Here is a 27,484-nt window from a genome sequence, read left to right on the forward strand (position 1 = left end):
TTTTCGATGGCAACGACAACGTAGAATTACTATTGCCGTGATTATGTATTATTGATATTTCCACAAGGATAATTGTTAAGTAACCTTATCTTGGTACATTAAATCTACATGGTAACTTTTTGGATGCATGTCACTTTAAATAGTTATAATATACAATATCGGTGCACAACAATTAAAGAACATTAAATTATGAAACAAATCATTCAGATATTGTTTTTGTACGATTTGTATGGAGCTTACGCCATAAATATATATATGTATAATGAATATAATCGTCATATTGGCTGTGTACTCACTGTTCTGGTCCGTGGAAGAATAAATGCTGATGAACTGAATTGTCCCCAGCTCTCCGTGAGAAGCAAACGCTGCCGTTTCATTCGGGTTGGATATCTTCAGTTTTATTATATGCCTGTTCGTTAGAAATAAAACAATCCTGGATGTATTATGCTTTGCCACGAACAGCGTCATTGGTCAAAGAGAAGTCGTTAATATGTTGCTTTTGATAATGACTACTAGTAACTGAAATCACGTATATTGGACAAATCCTTTCGAAAAGAGAAAACCGACTGTGCTATATGCATCGTTCATCAAAGCAGAGAAAGGAACATGTTAGCAATACAGACGTTGCATTTAGTAATGTAATCTGAATCAAGGTCAAGGCGAATTTCCAGCATCAAGGTACAACTGGAAAACAGAATGCGTGATGTAAGTTATAATGATGATACATCCATTATAGACCTACTTGTAGATCTTATGTTACTTGTTTAAGCTCGAATAAACAGTGCACAAGAAACAGTGAAAACAAAAGGCTTTGCAAAATATAATAATTTACTTTCCTGGAAAAATTATGTTAAATTTAAAAACCATGAACTTACGGGTTTTAAGAATCAAATCCAAAAATAATCCAAAAATAATCCATGAATACAATTTTGGAAGTCCTAATAATACAATTTTATAACTATTTCAAGTTCAAGTCCCGACGTTTCGAAAATCCCCAAGTTGCGAAACCAAAAATGGAGGTTCTCGTGATCGTGTTTATATCATGTATCCTTAATATTACGAAAACCAATCATTTTATTCGAAGAAATAAAAATCAATGTTTGCATCTTAAATGACGTAGTTCCATCATGACCTGGACAATAACCAATCATTTTAAAATAAAAATAGAACTTATTTACGTGGCTGCTACTAATTTTGAATCAAGATCAAACTGTTTTCGAAAAAAGTATTAAGTTCCTAACAAACAGAATTATATTAGTTTGACATATAATGAAATTTAAAAATAAAATAAAAATATTTTAGAACTTACAAACAATTAAATCAGATATAATTAATTCAAATATACATAACATAGAATATGACATCATGTTAGAATCATGCACTTTACGATGTAGCAAATTAATCACAAATATATGTATCTGATGTAACTAGTATATATTATTTTTTACATGTTCTTTTAGTGATTCATCTAAAAAATCCTACAGTCCCAATAAAATGAGACCTTCAGATTATTCCATCAAAATTATACCTGACACTTTGATCACGTCATTTCAAAGTACGGGACTATTCACGTGGAAGGGACTCAAACCTGTTTATCTGCGTCTCGGGTGGACAAATCATAATACAGCTAATAACCTACCTTTATTTCCACACTGGATGAAATGCATTGATAAACACTCTAATTAAGGATTGATTAGGAGAGCCACTCTAGTTGATCTAGTTGTAATACATACGAATGTCCATCGGTGGAAATGAATAGGTAATCGTGGTAGAAAGCTATTCCTTGTAGACTGGTGCCCGGATACTTGGTCAGTGTGTTGTGATTAGTTCCGTCCAGGCTGCAGTATTCGATACTGTCTCCCCAGTAGCTGATCCAGTACAAGTAGTCACCTAAAACCATGGCAAATGTATTGGAATGTACACAAGTGATTTTCTATAGATATAACAAGGTATAGGGTGCTGTGAATATTACATAACGACTAGTATTATACAGAAGCCTATTGTGAATGGTAGACTTGCTTATTAACCACATTTGAAAGCTTGTCTTGTTATAGCCGTTTATCATCAATTTGTATTTTAAAGGAAATAGTTTTATATCTTTCAAGGCATACTGCTTAATTAATGGGAGGCCAGTCCTTGCCTGAAAAAGATACAGATCCATAAGAAACGATTTATTTGATCTGCGACCTGGGAACAGTTTTGAATTGGGTGCATGTTTCAAAACCTGAAACTATCAAAATATATTGTCATGTATACAGTTCACATTATGTTTCTCCTATACCAGAAAAATGATAAATTATTTGAATGATTATGACATCGATAAAAGCCTAAGAGATCTGATTTTAGCAGCAAAGCATGCAACAATTGTAGAGTAGTCTCACAACTAACGCACTCTATCCTTAATGAAGTCATATGGTTATTAATGAAATATTTATCTCTTACACTATGAATCTACAAAAATTGTACTCGAATGCTAGAAAGCGCTTTTGTGTAAACTTTTTGTATAAACTGTAAAAGTCATTACTTTTGTAATCGACGGTGAGATCAGTTGGCCAATTGTTATAAATATTTAGAAGGACTGCTGACTGACTACCGTCCATATTAGCTTGACCAAGATGCGAGCTGAGACCGCTATCAGTGTAAAACAACAGCCTGAAATGGAAACATTAACTCCCAGTTGAGATTATACAGATTGGTACAGTATAGGATTAATATGGAAAATATGGTTTAATCGGAGACTAAACAAAAAATTACAATTTATTGCCTTGGAATTCTTCATTTTTAAACATTCTTTGTCATTATATTTATTCGCATCCAGTTTAAAATGTTAGGATATCACCTTGGGATCAAACCTTAAATGCATCTTTGCAAAATAAGGGTTGATAGTTATTTAACAAATATGAAACTATCTAGGTCTGATGAAGACATGTTACAAAGAGTTTAAGCATTCTAGCTCTGCCACACAAGCCTTCGCATAATACAACAGGAAATGTTGTAATCGTAATAGCTTAATGTGACTATAAACGAATACATACCCCTTGGAAGGATAAACGACCAACCCGTCGGGATTATCCAGCCCCTTAATAAGGACTCGATGCTTTCCTTCCGTCGATAGAACACCGATGTAACTCTCAGATTTGATATAGTATTGCTTGCTGATCGCTGTGTAGTAAATGTTCCCAGTCGAATAGTCCACAGCAAAGCGATATGGGTAAATATAACTGCCGTCAGAGAGTGCTGAAAATAAATCATATGTAATAATCTTAATTTGCACATGAGTTACTACATTATTGCAACATGAATCTGAGCCTGTTTATTTAGCTTGGAATACGGCATACATTACTTTCTTTATTGTAGTGAATTTTGTTTGTAGGTAAGCTTTAGGTAGAATAAGAAAATGAGCATATAATAAAAAGGTTACTGCGTTTGTATGGGAAAATATGATCTCGTTTTTTTTGCATGTATATATTGCACTCAAAAGGTTATATATTCCCATACAAATGCAGTAACCTATCAGTATGATACCTACAATTTGGCAATAATTTCTTCCCTGTGCCGTTAAGGTGCATGATGGATATTTCAGACTCATCTGTGCCCCATATAACCAGATCGTTAACGGGGCTGTATGTAAGACCCGTCAAAGAAACGGCCCCTCGGTCGTTGACTCCCTGAACACTCTGGTCAGTTAAGCTGATTTGGTAGATGTGGTTATGCGTAGAGTCACTAACCAGCATGAAGTTGTCCTTGATAGGGTCTTAAAAATAAAATATAGAATTCAGTGAATTGGAACGTTATAAATACGAAACATGATTCATATTTATATTTGATTTCAATCCAAACTATGCCTAAATGTCACCAGCATAACAAAATCGAAACATAATATTTAAGTCGAAAACCACTATATTGATTGTAAGGTATTTTAGTTTGATTTAAATTTGACTAGGTACATTTCTTAAGACAACACTTTTTTAAGGATTCTTTAGTATGTTTTAGGACAGCATGTATATACAAACCTATTTGTCTTCTTTAGAAAACATATTGTACGTTATTAAAACATTCGAATTCAGTTTAATTAGTCTTATTTCAAGTTTCCTTGGGAATTAACTTGAAATAGATCTTTATCAATGTTATGGAACACACGTTATATAACACGGAAAGAGGTGATATATCTTATGATTGAATTTCTAGGAAAATATTGTATTAGTACTTATGGAATTGACAAAGCGTCAATTTTATATACAAAATAGATGTTTCGGTCATTATAAACATACATTATCAGTCATATTTTGAGACAGGCAGTCATATTTTTGGAAAATGCACATGTAGCAAACCTACACATCAAAACTTATATTTGTTTCATTTGAGGTAGTTAAGACTTGGGACAGAAATTTCTAGGAATTTTGAGTCAAGTAATCTTTTGTTTATGCTATGAATCATATTTGCACAAAAATGTCTTCAAAATATACTTGGTATTGCAGTGTTTATTTGAAACACGTGTGTCTACAAGACTGAGCAGCTAGTCTTGTTGCATTCAATTCACCTACCTGAAGTACATGTCTTTCCATTTCCTGATAGCTTAAAGCCAAAGGTGCACCCACATATCCTCGACTTCCCGTTTGTTATACAAGTCTGCTGACACTCTCCATTCAAAGCGAAACACGGTCCTAAAAATATTTAACTTTAACTATAGAACATGGGAATTAGCGTTCATTTATTAGACAAAGGGTCTAATGAGAGGATGTAACACCTTTGTGATAATGGCTTAAGTGAATCGATTATTATGTTGCGTTGTTGAGGACTGATTAATGAATATTAATAAATATTTTTACGTTTGCTAGCACTTTTGAAACACGTTCAACATTAACACATTACGAATGCTTATGACTACAAACGTTTCGCCGAAATCAGCACTGCATCTATTAACATATACTTTAAAACTGGTTCGACAAAGGAAGAAGAGAAAATCTCCTTATCTTTTACAATGCCAAAGAAAACCCAAGCTTCAGTGACACAACGGGACAATATATAGAGGAATGTTGATAAATTTCATCTTGGGCATTCAGTAGGTATAAATTATGTGCTGATATTATTTGTGGCGGAATTGGTGGTCGCTACTGGCCATTAGAAAAAGGATAAAAGAGGAGTGTCTATTCATGACGAACTCACCATGCAATAAAGATACGTAGTAATAATAATTTAATAGTAAATCAATGCTTCAGTTTACAATACAAAGTAATAAAACTCTTTAGGAAGAGCGCTTGCATAGAACATGAAAATCCGTCGTCATTGTCCTCTTCTGCAGAAGGAATGAAAAATTGTATGGTGGTACTACATAACAAAATCGAAGATATAGAACGTACTTTCACTTGCTCGCCAGGCGTAATTACCGTTCAAAAGTAGGTTCGTCTTTATAGAAAATATAATCATTTTAAGTTGCTCTCTTAGCCGTGGAAACGGTATCGTGATTGAATGAGTAACGTAATACAGAAGTTATCGATTGTCGAAATCTTTACCTGTTTCATTTTGACGAACATTTTCATCAAAAACCTTTATGCTTGAAATAGTTCCTGTACCAGGAAATATACCAGATGTTGTAAGTCTCCCAAGATCTACGGAATAAGACATCATTAAAGTACCCTTGACATCACTGGCAGTAACCAGCAAGTGTCCCTGAAATAAAGATCAGTTTTGGTTTAGAACAATACTTTGGCAATGAAAACCCATCTAGATATAGAAACCAATGTTTGAAAGTCAAACGAACGTCTTCTGATCAATATATACATATATAGGTTTCATAATGTTTATTGTAGATATAGAAGGTCAATGTATGCCAAATCTGAATTGGTTGATTTATCATAAATTATATTCGAATACAATATATGGTTTTCCAAGATATTCCTATTAATTTTAATATACTTAATTGAAGTTGGATAATAATGTATTCCATAGAAAAACGATTAGGCTGTAATAATAATAATAATAATAATAATAGTAATAATAATAATAATAACAACAATGACAATACTACCAGCATACGCGCCACGTAAGATTGGACATTTACCCTGTATATTTCAAGTTCTTCAAGGCTTTTGTCAGATGAAAGAAAATTGACCAGGTCTGCGCCATCTAGGTCACAAGAGCTAATATAGTTGCGGCCTACAGGCGAGGTGCTCAGGAAATAGATTCTAAAATTAAAAACGAAAACAATACTGATATAAATATAGAAATAATAATTTAAATATTTGCGAAGGTGTCTTGTGCGTAAATTTATAGAAAAGTGAATGCGAATTCAATCCTTAAAATTTTTATTATTTATCTAATAATACGTTTTTCTGACTGGACCATATGTTTACTCAGATCGTTTTGGTTAAATCTGGTATCAGCTAAAATAGTAGGGAACCGACAAAGTGTTAACAATTACTGGAAGTTTTAGTTCTGTATAACATAATCTGCAGTAGTTATATATCCTTACCATTTTGTCTGATTCGCATTGATATTTTGACGGCAAATATTTTCTATTGTAAAGGTAGATAGAGAGGAAACATTTGTTGATTATATATATATATATATATATATATATATATATATATATATATATATATATATATATATATATATATATATATATATATATATATATATATATAGTTTAAAATTTGTCTCTTCCAATCTATTGAAGAGCATATAGTGTGGGCTAGTATTTACTCTGGTTAAGGTTGTGATTTACGAAAAAAGATATCATTGAAATTTCGTTTGTAGATGATACTGAAATAGAATTTGAATATCAACATGGAACATGTCTCTTTTTAAGTTAACATATCTACATCTCTTCGTATCTGTATTTAAGATACTGTAATTTGTTTAGCATATTTATGTTACTTTCCTCTGGCTAAAATTACTGTCCTTGTAGTACCTAAATTAGATCATCCAATATGCATTATAAAAATAAAAAGCCATCACAAAAAACAAGCATAAATAACGAAAATAAGTGATCGGCATCCTTTAACAGACGAGAAATATATCAACGTGTCACCTGTTTCAATAGTTTAGCAGTAACCCAATTTCTCTTTTAAACTTTTGGAAAAAACCACCCAACGCAATATACTCACAAAACCAAATTCAAGGGTAGGTATTAATGCAGTCGCCATTTCAATTCCTGCTGTATTCATTGCTCCCAGAACTGTTTGAACTGGAGCGTCTGTCCAGCTTAAACCTTTGGATTCTACATTACATTCTTTGGAATACGTCTTTTTATATTCGATGTTGTATCATTAAATCATAGTAATCTTATCTTTCATGTAACTTGAATTGATGCCATTATTATTGTTATCCATCAAATAGACATATACATAACAGAGATATTTCACTAGGAATGGTAAAAGGTTTTATTAACTCTAGGGATGTTTTGCATAATTTGCTGAGCTGTTTAAACTGAACTGCAGTGCACATTTTGGTACAGATTGACTTTATCGTCAGAGTATGGAGAACCAAATGCACCGATGTTGCAAAGGTGATGGTGGTTTTGGGTACTTTAATGGGGCAAAGGCATGATGTTTGAATGCCACGATTCATCTGAGATGCTTGTTAAAGCTGTGCGTTTCCTTATGACCAGACTAATTATATTATGAATGAAGCTTCAAGGTTTCTCCGAATGTGCAGTCGTTTATCTGTAGGCATAAATTATGACCTTTATTGAATACACTTTTGGCATGTAATAACCAAGAGCTATTCGGTAGTCTAATGTGATCTGGAGAAGAAAAAACCTAGAATGGTTTGCGTTAGTCGTCAATATCCATATCTCATGTAGGATCATTTATATACATAAGAAGAATTTTGCAGGGCATATAAAAGGCAGAGTTTGATGATGCCAGCTAATGAGTTTTATTTGTTGTTTTCAGTTTGCTTTTCCTTGCAGATAGGTGCTATGCTGTTTAATTAGTCATTATAAATAAACCATCTTTATAATCTAAGTTATATGTTTTTGGACAATATTAACTTAAAATTGTCCCTGTCCCTGATGAGCGTTAATGCATCGATCAAAAAGATTGGTGCAATGTGAACTATATTAGTGGTATGACTAACAGAAAAATACATATTTACTGTTTACAATTATGCTATGCATTTCCACTACTCAGTAACTTTCGTATAAATCGGTTTGAAAGTATTAAATATGTTTCCTTTAGAGTAAATCAGTACGTTTTCTAACATTAACATGCTTTTTTGCGTCACCAAGCATTAGTGTTTGCAGGATTTGGCTCATTAAATAGGCATCAAAAGGTATGACATATAATTTCCATCTGCGTGTTCAGTTTACGAGGCTATCATCATTTTGCAACAATACACATATATCACTCCGAACATATTGGTATATTTTTATTTGTATGCCTGTTAATAGACCACAATAGTTCCTTTTGTTTGTATTTGCATTTCGTGCTTGCCTTTTAATGTGTAGGTTCATTATTTGGTAAATGATCGCTACATTTCAGTGTATTTTATGTTCTATCATGTCTTATTAAGTGGTTCCTACAATTGAATGGCATTCGTGCAAACATCTGACTTGTAGTATCGCAGACAATATTCATCGTTGTGAGATACAAAACGGTATAGAAAAATAAAAGAAAAACAAATACATTGAGCTTGAGATATCGTGTTTGCGTGCCATACACCAGCCAACAAACCACCCACCTACATCTGGTACTTCATTCACAACAGTCTGCAACGTTTATTTCCACTCTTGGAAGTATCAAGATCATGATTATCAAATTTACAACACGGTTGATATCAGTGGTGACATTGCAATTATCACACTTTTCTTGATTTCGAAACGAACTTACTTCAATAAAGGTCACACAAAGCACAAAGCTTCTATAGCGGGCATATTAAGCAAATTCTTAAAGGGTTTGTCAAGAACGGTTAACGAGGCCTCACATATGAAGACCGAGCAATACGGCTGTATGTCTTGCATACATATCTGAATACAACTTGTCACTTGTCATTTGATTTGTGAAATGTAATTATATAGTGACCAATACAACCAAATTATGCAAAGGTGCGCATGGAATAATCTTGCTTGTATGTTTGGCTGAGATCCAAACCATAAACTGATAAAATAGGTTTTTAAAGAGGCCGACTTTAAAGACAAAGCCTAGAGATCTGGAAGACAGCAACGTCATGATACACCTCTTTTTGTGCGGGTCATAGCTGAGTGATTTTGGATCCATTAAATCGCCAGAGTTCAGTACAACCTGAAGGTTTCTGCCATCCATGCTGGAAGATTCTATTGTGCTCCCGTTCCTGTCTGATATCCAATACACCAGGCTGTGAAGTTAAACAAATACGAATATAACGGCATATCTGATTTAACTATGTACTTACGAGTGAAGCTATACTGAAGGCAAAAGAATACAGAATTATTGGGAAATTAAGGATATTGAAGATATTATATAAGATTATAAAATGAAAAATCATGTATGATCAAACAACCATGCCAGCGGTGTTTGGTTAGAAGACACACACACACACACACACACACACACACACACACGCATATATATTTACGCTCTTGAAATTTATTTCCCATGAAATTAGATAAAATCCAGTAAGAGACACCTGTAATTGTCATTTGCATTGTTGAGGCATGCCGTAATATTGAAACACCAAGAGCAAAATACCATATATTTGATGAATATAAATACGTCTAAGTGTCTTACCGCTCATGTGGCAGTATCAGGATATCACGTGGGTTATTAAGACCTTCTAGGAAAACTTGTGCAGTTTCAGATCCCCTAGACAGTCTCCAGATGATTCCCGTGTTGCTTTCAGTCCAGTATACGTTTCTGTCGTATCCATCCCATGCAAGACCTTAAAATACATAATAAGAAACAACACTATTATTATTGTTCCTAAACGCCATGTACGCGTTTCTAATCACGGTCTGTGCTGACAGATCCTCAAGGAGGATACTCATGATTGTTTGGTTTTCCTTTGATTTGGACTGGCAATCCCAAAGCCTGTGTAGTGCATGTTACAGTTGGCTTTGTTGGTAAACCTTACATAAAGAAAAATGTTAATTTCAAATAATAAATCTTTTGTGATCTCATTGTCGCGAAGTTTATAGATTTTGTGTACTGTATAATCAAAATTGGGATTAATTTTCCAACCTTTTTCTACCTATGATCATCTTGAAATATACTAAATGAACTCTCGGGGCAATAGTAAATAGGAAAACTATCATATTCAATACAAACACCTTACAAGTTGACGTTTAACATAATGAATTAAATTAAATGTAAAGTTACCACTAATTGTTCCGGATGGTTCAGTCAGTCTATGCAATTCGGGATCATCTACTCTGACCCAGTAAATAGCAGTGTCATTGGCGAGAATAATCTGCCTATCGTCTGTATCCAGAACCATATATTTAGTGCCATTAGTTTTCAGTACACAGTTTGGATAGAAGGAAAACTGGGTCACAACTCTAATATCTACGATACAAATACTGCTTTCGTTACTATACAACAGTCCGCGATGAAAGAACTCGTTGTTCACTGAAAATGGAGAGGACAGGTTTCAGTGATGTAAGTAACAGTGACGTTAATCAGATCAAATTATATTTTATCATTATATACGTCGTACAAGAAACATTTTTGATTTTCGTTCAATATTAAATGCTTTCATTATATGGAAACTTCTTTCCCCATAATAAATGCTAACCTCGTCCTGTACAGGGAGACTTAGTCCCAGTATTTAGTCATGTATCATAAATCATATTCTAATTTAAATATATTTGACTCATACTCAAAACATTGCACGATGAAACATGGATAATTAAGCAGTATTCATGGTGCAAGAACATTAAACTTCACACTAATGCATGTTGTGGTTGATAATTTATATATATAACTACAAAAAGATTATACTGTGTGAACTATAAAAGGTTTCCAGTTTAAAGTCGGTATTATTCTGGATGATATATTAAAACGTATTGGTTTGGCAATGAACACACCATATAAACATATGTTAAAAGAATGTATTTCAGATATAAGCAAACTCTATGTCGTACAACATTCTGATATATATGCATGTTCTGATGGATAAGTAATATAAGAGGTGCACCATTTAGCTAAATAAAGATTTTTAACCTTCAGAATCACATGGCATTTGATATTTAGAAGATTAAAATTATTTCTTAGGACACATGCCGAGGCAATATGACATAGTCTGGGAATTCTTCTTAGTATATTTACATGAACATGTTTTCATGTCTTGGTTGAGGGTGTATCCATCTTTGCAAAGGCAACTTGCGCCATTTATCTCCGTCACACAGATCTGTTCACAACCATAGCTTAGACAGTGGGCTATTAAAGGACATAAAAAGTAATATTTCAATATTACGTTGTAATATATAACTCAGCGATACGATCCCACATTAATGCATTGAAAAAAATAGAGAGAGAGAGAGAGAGAGAGAGAGAGAGAGAAGAGTGAGAGAGGAGTTGTTGTCATGTTGAGGAAGAACTCAGATTAAACCACTTTAAGATCCAAAAACTCAAGGAAAATTACTGGCAGGATAACACGCCGACAGAGGTCTTATGTCAGTGCTCAGTAAGAGCTTTACTCCATTTGTCGTTATTCGTAATAGAGGTTGTTATATAACTTTATTTTTTTTTGTTGTACTTGACCATTTTATGGTTGAGCGTTCGGCCGTTCAGTGTTGTATATATTATTCAAAGTTACCGAGATGATTATGTAGCGATGGTCCAGGTCATACATGTTCGCAAAATGACCAGGCCCATTACTTTTTGCGACATCAGGTCCAGAGAAATCTACCGGAGTTGATTCATTTATGATCTTTCTCTGGATTTGTTTATAACTTTTTATTATAGATATTTCGAGAAGAATTATTTGATCAAATTATTGTTTTGAATTACTAAGTGTTCATTGACTTTGTGAAGTAAAACACTACTCAGATTCGAAATAATACAAACATACGAACCCGTGACAGATGTGTTTTGGGCATCAGGATGGAAGACAGTTACACCTAAGTACGTTACACCTGCTTTGGACAAACCCGTGTGTAACTCTTTCCCATTTGTTTTATTGAAGAAATAAAGCGTTTCATATTGCACTTCAGTCACATACAAATAATCCTGAAAATCACAAGAAACGTTATTTGAAATAAAACTGTATATTGTCAGACTCCAGTTTTGGAGAGAAAGGAAATGTATGAGCCACATCTTTCATATTACAGAGCCCTCATATGTGCTAACGTTTCTGAGAACTATTGCTTGACTTTAAGCACGTGTAAACGGATAAACAAGATTGAAAAATCCATTGTTTTGAACTGAAATAATATATAATTGTATAGACCATATTACATTTTGTAAAAATTAGTAAACTTTTGTGGTCCATTGTGCCAGGTGCTTGTTATCATTTAAAGCATCCAGGCATGTTTTAGCTATGCTAACCTTATTATTGTATATGTTTCATTACTGAGATATTGTGTATGCTCCTGGTATAAATTTGGACGGGTTCCGCTTTTATTTTTCTTCGGTTTTATGAATAATAACTGGCAGCGTTTTGCATGTAACACCATGGGCTGAGAATCATATTTCAAGTAAAGTAACAACAATTCATCTTACTTAATAAGGTTATGAAAACAAAAACAGTAGCTTTTCATCTAAAGCAAAGACATTGCAAAGAAAGATTTTTCTGCTCGAATAGGATTATTGTTATAGAAATGAAATACAATTCATTAAGAAAGGAGGATATATCGAACCATATTAGGGCAAAATGCCGTTATCTAAAACACAAGATTATAACCTTAATAAATAACAAGGTAGACAATCTGGGTGCAAAGAGGCGTTGGATAAAATACAAATTTAGATACCAATGCAACAAGTGGTGTTATCCTGCGAACATCACCCTGTAATACGAGTAAATCGGGATATAATCTTTGTCATATATTAAGAGATTTGCACTAGCAGCTAAGGTTTTGTTTACTGTGCTCTGAACTATTGGGTTTGTTTACCTTGTATACTGCTATATCAAAGAAGTAGCTGTATGTTTTCTTAAGCAAGACTTTCCTATCCTTGCCCTCGTAGGTGACAGTTTCCACGGTTTCTCGACCAGCGTCGACGAAGTAGAGGTGTCGGGATTCGTAATCAGCAGCCATACTGTATGGGTGCAATAGGTTTGAATATATCAGGGACTTCCGGTTCCTACCCGATAAGCTGGACACCTCAATCTTGACGAATTGTCCAATATCGCTCCAGAAAAGAAGGCTATTGCATAAGGAATGAACGTCATTTAGATGTTGCAAATTCTGCTGCTTAATTGTTTCATTTCTTTAAGGAAACCGTCAGTATTTTTATATTTCATGCATACCCTAAGCCAGTATCGGGAAGGAATATATACTGTATATAATGACATTTAAATATTTCAATTAATGTATAATTGGATACACTAAGGAACACAAGATTATCGCACTGTTTATTTATCATTTTCAGAGAATATATGGGTGCCGGGATTTGGCAATGCGAGTAGAAATTATTTTACCTTTGACGATGCAATGGGTTTATTGACCTTGTTCAGGGTGTCAATACCTTAGTGAGGCTATCTAAAAGTAATCCAATACCTTTACAATATGTTCACTTACGCTTCCATCGGATCCAGAGCCAAGGCATGGGGTCCTTCAAGATGTTCATGAATGAGAACACGGCACAAGGATGTATCGTTGCCTAAAAGTGACTGAACCATGATCCACTTGTACTGTGGGTCGGTCCAGTAAATGTTATGGCTGATCCAATCCACCGCCAATTTGACATAATCCTTTGAAAGTCCTTGATGTAGGGTTGTCCATATATTCTCACCTGAGAGACCAATAGAAAAGTTGGAGTCCTTGTATATGGATTTAGTGTAGTGATCGTACACGTACGCCTGGTTTAATCTGTAGTCTCCTTCTACGCTGAGAAACTCAACGTCGATGGGAAAGACAAGAGACCGGGTGTAATTCAGGCTGGGTGTTCCGTCTGGAGCCGTTGGTACTGTATGAACATGTTCTTGATCATTTTCTGGGATCAAGGTAACAATCAAACCCCGATCATTCTCTGGAACATAATATATTCTTTGGTAAAGGCTGATAAAATACATACATTAAATTAAAAGGAGTCAAATGTGAATAGTCTTTGCATACATGATACCCTAAATAAAAAAAACTGTAAACTGTAATGAAAATATAATTCTGCAAGCTTAAATTATGATTTTGTACAGACAGGAAAGATGAAAATGTTTGCGATAAGTATTTTGGAAACCAGAAATATGCATATTTGGATGAGTGACATGTTTGATGTAATTAAATGTTCATTACGTGCCATATAATTTTTGTTATGTGAGAAACTATAACCCAGCACTAACAAATACATAGTCCAGCATACCTTTGCAAAGCAAATGTAGGTCAATATTCCACTCCGAGGATGATGTACACGTGATATTTTTTGTGATGTTCTGGTTTTTATCAAAGCCACCATCACACTCGAATGCGCATGTCTCATCTGCATTAAAATGACAATCATCTGCCCATTTACCATGCTCGAAGTAGTTTGCGCATATTCCTTTCCTCTCTGAAATAGTCAACATAAGTCTTTGCTTAGAATGTAGGGCGCTAGACAATCGACTGACATACTCTAAGTACTGAAATACATTTACAACAATAATGTCTTTCGAGTGATTGCGAAAAAATATTCATCTCCCTTTTTTCTCTGAATGTTTAGAATGTATGGATCAAGACATTTGATTTGAATCCTTTGGGTGCTGATCATGTTCTTCGTTTGACAATCTTCTCTCAGGCATAATACGAGCAGTATAGTTCTCACGATTGGCCATAACGATAGCTGATACTTCCAAGTACATCGATTCTTACTATTCGGAAACCTTTTTGTATCATTATTGATGGACTATTAGAAGACGAGAACTTCAATTTCTAGTAATTATATTAATATGAATATATCAAAAACGTTGATGATACCTAAACAGTAGGGTATATTAAGGTCGTCCCATTTTCCATTTAGTTCACAGAAGACCTTATTGTTTTTGGGATTAGGGTCAAATCCTTGATTGCAGATAAATGGACATTCCGAGTAGACGCGTCTATCACACACAGTCTCGTTAACTGTTCCATTTGGAATTGTGATTGGACAGAGTACCGCTGAAATAATAGGGATGCAAAAGAAAGAAATCATTTTAAAACACCATGTTTACTATATATATATATATATATATATATATATATATATATATATATATACTGCAGTTTTAAGACTTGAAACCGATTGTTCTTCTGTCTTTGTTGAGTATGTAATAGAAAGAACTCTACATAGAACGTTTTTGTGAAACACGATTGTTCATATATTAAATTTCACTTTTACATGCAAGATCTTTATCATGTTACGGGTCCAGCTAACGAAATTAAGCACGAACAGGTTTTGTAAAATGTAACACACAATTTAGTTGGCAATATTATAAATTAAATTAAGAGGAACTTACAGTGTTATGAAATGATTCCTTTATAAATATGAAAAGGTTCCATTAAAATCCAAAGAAAGTCATGTTCCGTATACATTTTAGACACACGAATATACAAGATCGCCAATGTCCCGACTTGTCATGGTGGCGTTGTTCAGATCTCCGTTGAATAATTCACCATCATCCCAGGACAATATTTAAGCAAATAAGTCTTTTTAATTACACTGAATAATCCAAACTAATGCTGTCCCTCGAATAATATATAAATCTAACTTACATTACGCTTGCGGACTTGATGTTGCAAGAGATAATGCATATACAGGGAAACGGTTAAAACAGACATATCATCACCACTTCTACGGGACAATTTGTAAATCTTCAACACCTTAGAAACTCATGTAATGTAACCCTTCCTGTAGGAAATAATTATATTCTTCATATATACCATCCGACCGACCTTTCCAATGTGAAAAACGTGTGACTATTTTTAATACTAATATCATTAACAGGAATTGCATACACGAACGGAAACATCTAGTTATAGATCCTATACTATGTTACATTCTATATTCATTTAAAACATCCAAAGTGTTATTCTAAACAGGACATGCTACAAGCATCCAAACATAATAGCGGGCGATATCAATCTTTGTATAATATAACATACCGATTGCTTATATACTAAAGAATGTTGTGAGGGGCCTAGACTCCTGATAGTCTTAAGAGTCCTTTTACCTGCACAAGGCTCCTCCGGCGCCCATACACCATTTTCCTGACATTTGACTGTAGTGACACCAGTGGCTATCTCAAATCCTTGCTCACACTCAAAGCTACACACATCACCAATTTCAAGTGCACATGATGAATTTAGAAAGCCGTTTTCGATTTCTAGATCACATCTGCCTGTAAAGATACATTTTAGACCCAAAAAAATCACAAATAGCAATAACAAACTGTAAGCAATATAAGTATAGTTCACACACTTTAAAACAATATATTGATTTATTTTTTGTTATCGAAAAGGAAAATACTCATTGATCAGTTGTATCTAATATAATTATCTGGTTAGTTTCCAATTATTTGAGCCTAATGTCCAATGAACGTAAAGAGAATTAGTTCTTTTTTGTATCATTAACTTCAATTTTGCATGACTTAAACAATCTCCATCCTGTGATTCCGTTTTAAACTTACACTCATTATTCAATAATCGTTATTGTCTATTTGACATACGTCTGCAGAGTTGCTCTGTATTCCGGTTCCAGGCGCCATCTGGTCCACATGTTGCGTTCTGTATTTTCGGGTTCTTGTGAAATCCAGAGAAACAGCGGTACGTACAAGTATCGTTCTCCCTGTTTTGACAGTTGTCCCATCCGCCACCTGGGAATTTGTCTGGGCAGACGACAGTAGTTTCTAAACATAAATAAGATATTCTAAGGTAACTGTATGCAATTTTAAGATTAACGTAGGATTCGAATTAGGTAAATTGTATGTAGCATCCGATTAACAATTGTTTCCAACATGGATCTATGCCGCTTAGATGCACGTTATAAACTGCTATCATTAGCTAATATTAATTCTTGCAGGTGTTTAAATAAGGGATCAACATAGTGACAACAGAACAGCCGTAAGCTGTGATGCCTCGACGGTACTTACTTGTACACAGGAGCGTAAGGTCAGCATTCCATTGTCCATCCTCATCACACTGGATACTGGATATGTTGGGGTTCTTGCTGAAGTGATCATCACAGTAGTAAGAGCAGGTTGAACCACTATCCAGAGTACATTTGATTGGCAGGGAACCATTGGGAATGGTGGCGTTACATATACCCACTGTAATCAAACAAACCAATGACTTGGAATTTAAGTGAGCATTTCGCCAAACGTCTTTATGATACGCAGCCCAAAGTGTCTAAAGTAAAATTAACAAGGGAAATAGTACTAAAAAGAGATACCTCTAGTTTACGAAATAAATGGGTATTACCTCTATTAAAATATGTACAGGTATCGTGACAATAGGATTGACACTTTACATATAGATATATAAACTCAAATTGAAACATAAAGAACAGTTAAAAGTACACTTATAAGTAATACCACCAATGGCAAAAATCAAAGTCACAACAGTGAAGGCAGAAAATGACCAGGTCACTTTGTTTTATAGTGGAACATAAATGACCAAGTCACGTCAGCCCGTAACCAGGAGAGGAAATGGTACCTCGTCCATATTTAGGAATGTGAACCAGTTTAACTGGTATTTATGGTACGATTATCCTTGTCCTATATGTCAGAAAGACGTCTACTTCTTGGGATAAATTAATACTCTTGTGGCGTAAAATGCATTTCGTGATTGTAAGATGAATAGGAGCTGTTCTTGAGAGATGCAAACAACAGCCATATAACTTTCATTGCACTATTAAAAACCATAATTTCAAAATTACTCACCTGACACTTTTCACAGTAAGTGTATCTTATTATCTACTTACTTGTTTGACAGACTTGTTGTCCTGTTCCCTCATTAGTAATAACCACATGTGCCGGACAATCTATAACCATGAGTTCCATCTGACCACATAACCCAAACCATATATAGCAATTGTCTCAATCTAACCTCATGATCCGGACAATTCCTTACCAATGGGTTCCAACTATTAATCTAAGTTCTGTTAATACTATGTTTCAAGGAATATGTCTTTTCTGTTCCGTTTACATACTTTCTGCAGACCATTAAACACAGGAATAACTGAAACCAGCTTAGGAAATAAAGAATGGAGTTGGATGGTTTGTCACTTTGTCATGATATAAATTGAAACGGATTTATATTTATTTTTTCTCATCTTAATGAAGTAAATAGAAATGTGATGGATTTGGAATAGAATCAGCCAGACAAAATGAGATGCACCTCGTGAGTTGAAATACGTAACAAAAATGCCTTTCAAAGACAATAAGTTGGTTTTAATCGTCATTTCACATATCCGCATATGTGTATGATATATTGAAATAGAGAAGCAATATACGTGAAACGTGGAGAAACTAATAAAATTAGGGTAAGTGAAGCAAATATTCAAACACTAGTTTACATGTTAATTATGCTTGAATATTTTGGTTTGGTGCTTTACGGCACAGAAACACAAGTAAGATGTAAGATATTTATTTTCTATGCAATAAGAGTATGTGCATAGCTCATATAAACGCAACCATAGATTTTACATTGGTATGACTCAAACCAGCAACATTTTAATCATGAGTCTGACACGCCAACCTCTGATCATGGATAAATGAATGCACTGGTCCTAACATATATGATGGAGGGCGGAAGGCACCATTACTTTGAAGAATAACAAAAATATGACCGCCATAACTTTGTGTTAGTAAATATTGTCTTCTTTGAATCAGCAATATTACCAACGATGTTTCTTCGCATGCTTCTGATTCATTTACGAAATCAATGTTGATTAAGATAGCTCTTTATCAGGTTGATACTAAATGAATTACGCATCATTCGAATAGCTGACAAAGTACATAACAGAATGACTGTAAATTTAGTATCGTCTTCATATTCGACAGTATTAAACATACAACCTAAATTCTAACATATTTTGGAGGCTGTATTTTGGAAACGTAAAGGTATGGCTATGAGAACGTGTTCATGTCTTAGTTTCCCGATTTTAATAACTTTCTCGTTTTCTTTTGTCATATCTCGTTTGAATGTTTGCTGCTCCATTTTGTATGTGCATGCGGTTTGGAAATGTTGAACTGTTGTTGTCCTCGTTTTCAACAATCGAATATACTTTCACCTCGACTATTTCAAGATATTGTTATTTTAATTTAGTATTGTACTATCCAGTGTGCTATATGGTAATCAATCATAACCAGTCTGAAATAAATCGTTGTAATCAATTACATTACTTCCTTAAATCGATGGAATCTGATGAGCGAACTAAAATTGTAAACAGCCCTTCAAAAGTACGACGTAACGTATTGTAACAATTAAGCTAAGGCTTAGATTGTCGACATTGTAAATTATATTGTTGTTTCACTTTACATTCAATACTTTGAAATCCGAGAAACTGTTAGCTTTGCTTGAAATCTTTCTTTGAGAATCGGCTACTTGTGTACTGTTGAACTTGTTTTCTTTTCTTTTAAAACATATTTCAGAAATTTATGTTAACTTTTTGACCCACTAATCATTGATGTGTTTAGTTTACACTTATCGAACTTGTGTCATCGTCTGTAGTTTTGTGCTGCTTATCTCAGACTGAGTTTGAAAGAAGCAATGGTCAGCAAAAGGTTTGTCACAGGGTACTTAAGTATAACATGCTGATAAAATTAGGATTACTATAACAAATGGCGTTAAGAGAAGAGTACATACTTCAACGATATCCAAGGGCAGAAGCGTATAATTAATTCGCATGTCATGAGTTAGATATGTACGTGCAATAAAACAATAACGACTAAGATAAAACGTCATATATGGCAAAATTTGACAGGTCTGTATATATGAGGAAAAAAATCAACAGTTAGATTATATAATTCCATTCCAGCGTTTCCTTTAAATTAATATGACCAAGCGACAAGGCAAGGTGTGCCGTACTGGTCAAGCATTATAAAGACGTTATGGATTAAATCTTCCTAGATACCAACTGACGGGTCTGTTCGATGTGAAACTGCTCTATTAATAATAGATTTAACTATATCATATACAGATCACCCAGTACTAAGAGCAGTGCTGACAACGATACTATGTTCCAAATACAAGCACGCAGTATATATTTATTCATCAACATTAACAACATACCAGTTTTCAGGCTTGTTTGAAGTTTCCTTCCTCCACTGTCATTGAGTTAATATCAGTGATCTTAAGCTAATCTCAGTTATCTCGAGGTAATCCTAGACAAAAATAGTGTAGTAATATAATATATCTAACCTAGTTTGGTGTCATAAAACATCTGAGAATGACATAAAACAGACTGACATGTATACTTTGGTCACAGAATCGTTCCTTGTGTAACCGTAGCCACATTTCGTTTCATGTCTTATTCGTGGAAAATCTGCAGTTTACCCATCTCCTATCTGCAAGTGTAGCAGAGCATTTATTCTATGTCAAAGTAATGTATATACATTTCCATGTTTAGCAGACTATTGAGTTGGGATACTATATACTTTTGTACAGCCCCACAGGGCTACTTCTTTAATTATAGAATATTTTTAATCAACCATTTGTTTAATATATAGTGACATTTAAAGGGATACTCATAGTTCTAGCAGAAGGTAACTTCTATCCTTTATCCGGGTTAAATACTAACAGATCATGTTTAGTAGAAAGATAAAGGATGGTAACAACTATGAAAGAATGATTTACGTGCCTACGAGTTTACGGAAGAAAGGACTATATATTTATGGAACACAGTAGTAGACATGATATGAATAGTACAGATAAGTATTAACAGCTCTCGTACATCGTATAAACGCTTATGGTGAACTAAACTATATCATCAAGAAGATCAGTAACTTCTGAAATAAGTTACTCTAGGTGACGGTTGATAAAAACAGATCGGTGCTACAATATGACTTATTAGATTCCTTTTCCTGATGAGACTGTTTTGATTTTGTTATGCAGATTCGTTGTTATATTGCTTAACCTTTATCGTTTTATTGTAAAAGTGTTGTGTATGTCTGTAATTCAATTTCCAATGCAAATATTGCTTACTGTTTGAACACTCTTTGTCACTTCCTTTCTTAAGATCAACGCCATCTTCACAACCGCATACACTACCAGCCGGGGTCGGAAAGCAAAACGTGGAACATCCTCCATTACCAGAAGAACAGAATGCATTTTCTGAAGAAAAGCACGCAGTAAATTTGTTATACAAGATCAGCTCTTACTAGTATGAGTGGAATATTCATTTATATTTGGTTTTGAAGACAGATATTAATATTGTTCTTGGCAAAACACATTCAGTATAATTCGTAGTGTCATCAGCATGTTTTATTGGTCTTGCTACAAAATTGATAGCGACGTAACCTTATCATGATATACTAAGGAGCTCACAGTATACTGATGGATGCATTCTACTTATATTAAGTAAACCACAAAGCTCGGTGATGATGATGATGGTGATGATCGTGATGATGGTGATGGTGGTGACAATAATAATAATAATAATCATCTAGTAATCTAAGATTTCGTTGGGAACTAAAGATGACTTCGTCGACGATTCTTTCTATCTTTTCTATTCATCACTGCTATTTGGGAATCTACGACCCCATGTCTGTCCACTCTTCCCACCTTTTTTCTGTGTTCCTCTTTTTCTGCACTCTCATTGTGACTTGCAATATTCCCTCTGCTTATCCAGATGATCGTGACCACTCTACTTTGCAATTTTCACAGTGTTCAGGAGGTCTTCGTACGATCCAGTGACTGACTCGCTGGATGCTATTGTGGACCTATTTGTTTCATGGTCAATGTATGAAATGCCCAAGATCACATTTTGAAGGAATGAGTTTAATTTTGTAGATCTGACGTTATCGTCGATGATTAACAAGCATACATTAAAAATGGATATGATACTGGTAAATATCATTTTAAATAAAATCGGAAATTATATAACAAATCCCTTAGATTTGTTTGTTACAATCGTATGGAGATTAAACCATGTATATATATAGACAGGATTTTTCTCTGTACATGTCAGTTTACTTACTGTTCTGGACCGTTGATGAATATATACTGATGCCTCCAATTGCTCCCAGTTCTTCGAAAGAAGCAAATGCTGTTGTTTCGTTCGGATTGGATATCTTCAGTTTTATCATATGCCTGGTCGATACGAATAAGAAAAACAAACTGCATGCATTATCAGTCCTATTAAACTCCTGACGAGGATTATTCGTCAACGATAACGCTTTGCGAATGTTTCTTTGATAAAAAAAGTTTGAATAATTGTAATAGACAAAAACGTATGTAACATTGGATGTTAAAATGGTGCACTGACTAGACAATCGAAACAATCATGAAAATATAGCAATTAGCTTATCACAGAGTAGAGATCACATTTTGCGAGGGATCCTCAATCAAGGGCAATTACAATTTAAGAGTTACGATAAATTCTCGTAGATTGTCGATGAGTGGATCGTGAATTTATGTTATGATGATACTTCTTTTTCAAACCTACTTGTAGGAGGGAGGTTATACATTTATAGAAGATTGCTTTTTGAGAGGAAGAAACGTTGAAAAAATAATGTAGTAAATTAATCAAGTGTATATATTTTGAGTTGTTTGTTGTTGCCCCTAATTGAATAGCAGATGACCGATAAACCTATATAATTTATGAAAATGAAAGAGATTAAAAATATCGATCTAACCATCAAATATGACGTTACTTTGCTGTGTCATGAACTTCACACATCGTCAAGGTCATTCCATATCTTTTAGTCTAAAGTTATTTCAAACTGAAGCGCATTATGTAAATATTCTAATCATGGATTGATTGCGGAGGACTCTTTAGTTCATCTATTTATAATACATACGAATGCTCCATCGTGGAGATGAACATGTAATCTTGGTAAAGAGCTAGACCACTTAGACTGATGTCATGATACTGGGCCAGGGTTCTGTAATCTGTTCCGTCCAGCTTGCATGTTTCAATACTTTTATCCAATTCGTTTATCCAGTACAAGTAGTCACCTGAAAGCACGGCATGATGCAAAGTATTGTAATCATTGGCAATACTTATACCGTTACTATAGCAATATATAAGACTAGAAATATTACATAAAGTATGCATCATATTATGTTTTTTTTTAATGTTTTTTTAAGCACATACTTTATTTGGTGGAGACAGATCCTTGTCTGATGAAGAAAGAAAACTTAGCCATTAGAAAGTAATCATCTGATCTGCCATGTATGTTTTCTTTTTGTTACTGTTTCAAACCTAAAACGATGAAATTTTATTGCCATTTATCCATATCACGTTGTCCTATATCAGAAAATGATAACTGATTTGAATGAGTATCACTATTATGTATATTTAAATCACATTGTTTGGTTCATATTTGTTCATAATTGATGGTTGTAGACAGATTTTACTTATCTGACTTATGCCATAGAGTTATGTAATCAACCATATATAAAAGACATTGTACTGAATGGTTAGTGTACTTTCTATAAGGATTATTAGTTTTACAGAACATTGAAACCTATTTCAATTAGAGATGCTTAAAAACTAGACAAAGTAAATAATTATTCATTCTTCTTGTAACATTAGTTCATGGATTCACTTACAGCTGTGTTTAGACATAATTGTAGAGAAATTAGTTATTTAAATTATTCTTTGAAATTACAAAGTGCTAATTGAGTATGAGTCATAAACACTACGTTGAGATTAATAAATCCCGGATTTTAACATTGTTATATATAGTAACATTCAACACTATTAAAACTCATTCCGAACACTTGATACTTTTGGACTTATAATAGGACATTAAGGAATATATTGTTTAAATTCACAATAGCTTAAGCGTCCCTTAAATTGTCATAATGTAACTTTGAAACATAGATTATTAGCGGAATTTCCAACACGTGTTGTTTTCGTGTTTTTGTGCTATTTAGTTGGAGACCTTTTGAGGTAGCCCTCACATATATGGTACACATTTCGAATGCAACATGGGCTTTGTTTTGAATTTTGTGATTTAAGATGCTTTATTCATGATTTAGGTCCAATGAATATTTGCCAAACCTTTATCTTAAACATGTATGAATACGACTCACATACTAGATAGCTGCTTTTGTAATAAAGTATGTTCATATGGGAAAGGGAATTACTTCTGTAATCGATGACAAGCTCAGTGGGCCATTCGATATCAAGGTCCAAGAGAACAGTAGACTGACTTCCGTCCATACTGGCCTGGCCAATATGAGAATCTGTTCCGCTCTCAGTGTAGAACATAAGCCTGAAATGGAAACGTTAAGGTTTTATTGAGACTTCACCTGCTGCTAAACTGTGAGATTAATAAATAAATAAATGGTAAGGATAATATAAATAGAAAACAGCTTTTTATTTATTATAATTATTCACGAGTAGTATATAGTTTTGTTTGTAACGAAAATTCCTTTTCTACGTTCTGTTAATAACGCTCAGATGTCAAATCAGATCAAAACAAAAAGCATGCTGTTTCAAAAAGATCCCTTAGTTGTTTGGCAAGTATTCAAAAAAGCGTATGAGCTTTCTCTGATGGCATACACACTTTTGCTGTCATACAAGTCGTTGAATATTATAAAAGGACATATTTGTCATCTTAAAAAGGACGTAAACCGCCCACCTACCCCTTTGACGGATAAACTACCAGCCCGTGGGGATATTCCAGGCCCGTAACTAGTACTTTGTGCTTCCCGTCTGGCGATATAACACTGATGGAACTAGAATTACTCAAATAAATCATATAGTCGACTACTGTGTAGTAAATGTTTCCAGTTGAATAGTCCACAGCAAACCCATTTGGAAAAACAAAACTGTTATCCGAGGTTGCTGAAAGAAATACGTGAGATGATTTGAAAGTGTGTTAGATTTTCTTCAAGATTTCACATAATATTTTCTGTATCGTGTTTCTCTATGTATGGACTTTTAAAATGTACTATCCAAATTCCCCCACCTTCATGTCTGCTTTTTTTGTGTTGCAGAATTTAGCAAGGAAAAATATGTCCACCACATGTGTCACATGCCGGAAAAAACTGAACATGTGATAAAATTAACACGAAATCGTTGGAACTGGATTATTCATTTTTGACATATAATCGTCTACTGCAATAATGACTCTTCCTTTTAAGTTCCAGTGCTGAACATTCGCAACAGCTGTTGCTCCTTGCAAATTATATTTAGGACGGTACATAATACATTCTTTGATGTTTGCGTAAATAACTTTCGTTATAATACTTACCGACTGACAATAGTTTCTTATCTGTGCCGTTGAGGTGCATGATGGATAGTTCAGACCCATCGGTGCCCCAAATGACGAGATCGTTAAGGGGGCTGTATGCCACTCTAATCGGAGAAGACATCGTTTGGGAGCTGATTCCTTGAATGCTCTGATCCCTCAAACTCATTTGGTAGATGCTATTATGCGTATAGTCGATGATAAGGATGAAGTTGTCCATGACAGGATCTTATAAATAGATTATTTAATTCATTGACTTGAATCGGTATCATGCCATGTCCGAATGTCAGCACACGTCTAAGTATCAGAACCTTACGCTGAAAATCTACTGATTTGATTGGCTGAAAGTTCACTTTGGACGTGTTGTACATTTTTACTTTTTCGTTAAAATAAAACAGTATATATTCTAGATCTAAAATGCTTAATATAAAATTAATTGATTTAATTGACTGAAGTTTTAGTTTAGTTTAATCTGACCAGAACAGTTTCCTAAAGCTACACTTTACTGGGAGGATCAGCTAGTCATGTTTTGGCGTGATAGTATTACAAAAGCTTTATGTTTTCTTTCCAAAATATAGTTTTTAAGAAATCTATGCTTTAAGTTACATAATATAACTAAAACATAAACTGCTTCAAACTTTAAAAACCAAATGCATTTTCATAGAATAAAAAAGTAAAACGTTTGAAAGAACATACAATATTGTGAATTAAGTCCCAAATAGTCCTAAATCGTCTAGCACATGTTTAAACAAAAGGATGTCCACATGAATTCTAAAATTGTTTATAATAACTCCGAATATTGAATCTGACGATGTGCCAAAAGCACCGAATGTGCTAATGTGCCAAAAATCTTGATCTATCACAATACTATAATCCAAGTAAAATTATTTCTAATTAATGATTTAGTCCAAGAATTAGTACTAAGCAGAGTGTAGGTATCGTGAAGATTTTAAATAAAACTCTCCAATTAAATGTCTACACAAAAACAATTTTGGTTCTGCTGTTAAGATAGGAATGAGTAATTTGGAAGTAAACAACATTATTATAAAAAGGATGCTTCACAATAGCAGAACCAACACGAGGGTTAACTTACTTTCTAAAAGTTCCTAAACTGTCAACAAGGTCATCAATTTCCAAGTGAAAAACTAGTGCTCTAAAGTCAGAAACAACTTTCGGTATCTCCATTACTAAATATCTGAATTTGTTTTATCTATAATTATAGTGAAATATTAGCTCTGCAATATGGGTTGTTTGCAAAATAACTGTCTCTAATCAATTAGGATGTCAAGGTCAATCAAACACAATAGTATGATGTCTAGATGAAAAACTCACAATATATAACATTTAGCGGAGCAAAATATAATAAATATGCCACCGTGACCTTTCAATTTATAAAAGAAATTTTGGTCATTAGAAACAAATGTTATGTATTAATCGTATTTCCAGGAAATGCACATGTAAAAGAATACATATAAAAAATGTTATGTTTCATTTCATTCCTAGCAATTACTCTGGAGTGTTTATAATTGCCAATGTTAAGTATTTTGCGTTTGGGACCACGAATTGCATTTACACAAAACATTTTTTAAATATATCTGCTAAGCTTACTTTTTGTCTCTGGGGAAGATATATAAGGATGACAAAACAGCATATTTGGTTCTCTGAATGTGTGTCTGCAACAGACAGCGAAGAGTCTGTTTTTATCTTTAATTTACCTACCTGACATACAGGTCTTTCCATTTCCTGCCAGCTTAAAGCCAAAGGTGCACTCACATATCCTCGACTTTCCGTTGGCTATGCAGATTTGCTCACAATCTCCATTCAAAGTGAAACACGGCCCTGAAATAAAATTTCAACTTAAGACTGAGAAGGAGGTTAATATTCAAAACTGTGTTCATACAAGTGTTGTTGTGTCCCACGACCTAATGCCTACAATAAGAACTAAGCTTTAATACGAAACGTTACTACGGAAGTTGCTTACACATACTGCAGAATGACGTCTCATATCTCCTATTATGATTCTGCAAGTAGCAAA

The 27,484-nt window shown here is 34.0% G+C and overlaps 1 protein-coding gene across 1 annotated transcript; it reads right to left on the reverse strand.

Moving 5' to 3' along the window:
• Positions 1-587: 587 nt before the first annotated feature.
• Positions 588-25,618, reverse strand: LOC149784188 (low-density lipoprotein receptor-related protein 2-like). Its single transcript, XM_089932954.1, has 15 exons — positions 25,461-25,618; positions 24,341-24,468; positions 17,176-17,352; positions 16,258-16,425; positions 13,658-14,108; positions 13,003-13,283; positions 10,299-10,547; positions 9,711-9,861; positions 6,062-6,185; positions 5,514-5,670; positions 4,545-4,664; positions 3,530-3,754; positions 3,060-3,237; positions 2,587-2,652; positions 588-684 (listed from the first exon to the last, which is right to left on the reverse strand). Exons 1-15 carry the CDS (start codon positions 25,616-25,618, stop codon positions 588-590), a joined length of 2,730 nt encoding a protein of 909 aa, XP_089789080.1.
• Positions 25,619-27,484: the final 1,866 nt, after the last annotated feature.

This window comes from Sinohyriopsis cumingii, chromosome 14 (genome assembly GCF_028554795.1).
Source record: "Sinohyriopsis cumingii isolate HCF-2022 chromosome 14, ASM2855479v2, whole genome shotgun sequence".
NCBI classification, from domain to species: domain Eukaryota; kingdom Metazoa; phylum Mollusca; class Bivalvia; order Unionida; family Unionidae; genus Sinohyriopsis; species Sinohyriopsis cumingii.

Bases quoted from the DNA above. Each gene is read 5' to 3' on its own strand.
- LOC149784188 (XM_089932954.1), bottom strand. From the start codon at position 25,618: ATGAGTTTGAGGGATCAGAGCATTCAAGGAATCAGCTCCCAAACGATG. The intron at 16,426-17,175 runs GTAAGTACCGTC...GTATCTTTACAG, and splicing joins CCTTACGCTCCTGTGTACAA to GCAGATGTGATCTAGAAATC. The intron at 3,755-4,544 runs GTAGGTGAATTG...TTTATTTTTAAG, and splicing joins TGGAAAGACATGTACTTCAG to ACCCTATCAAGGACAACTTC.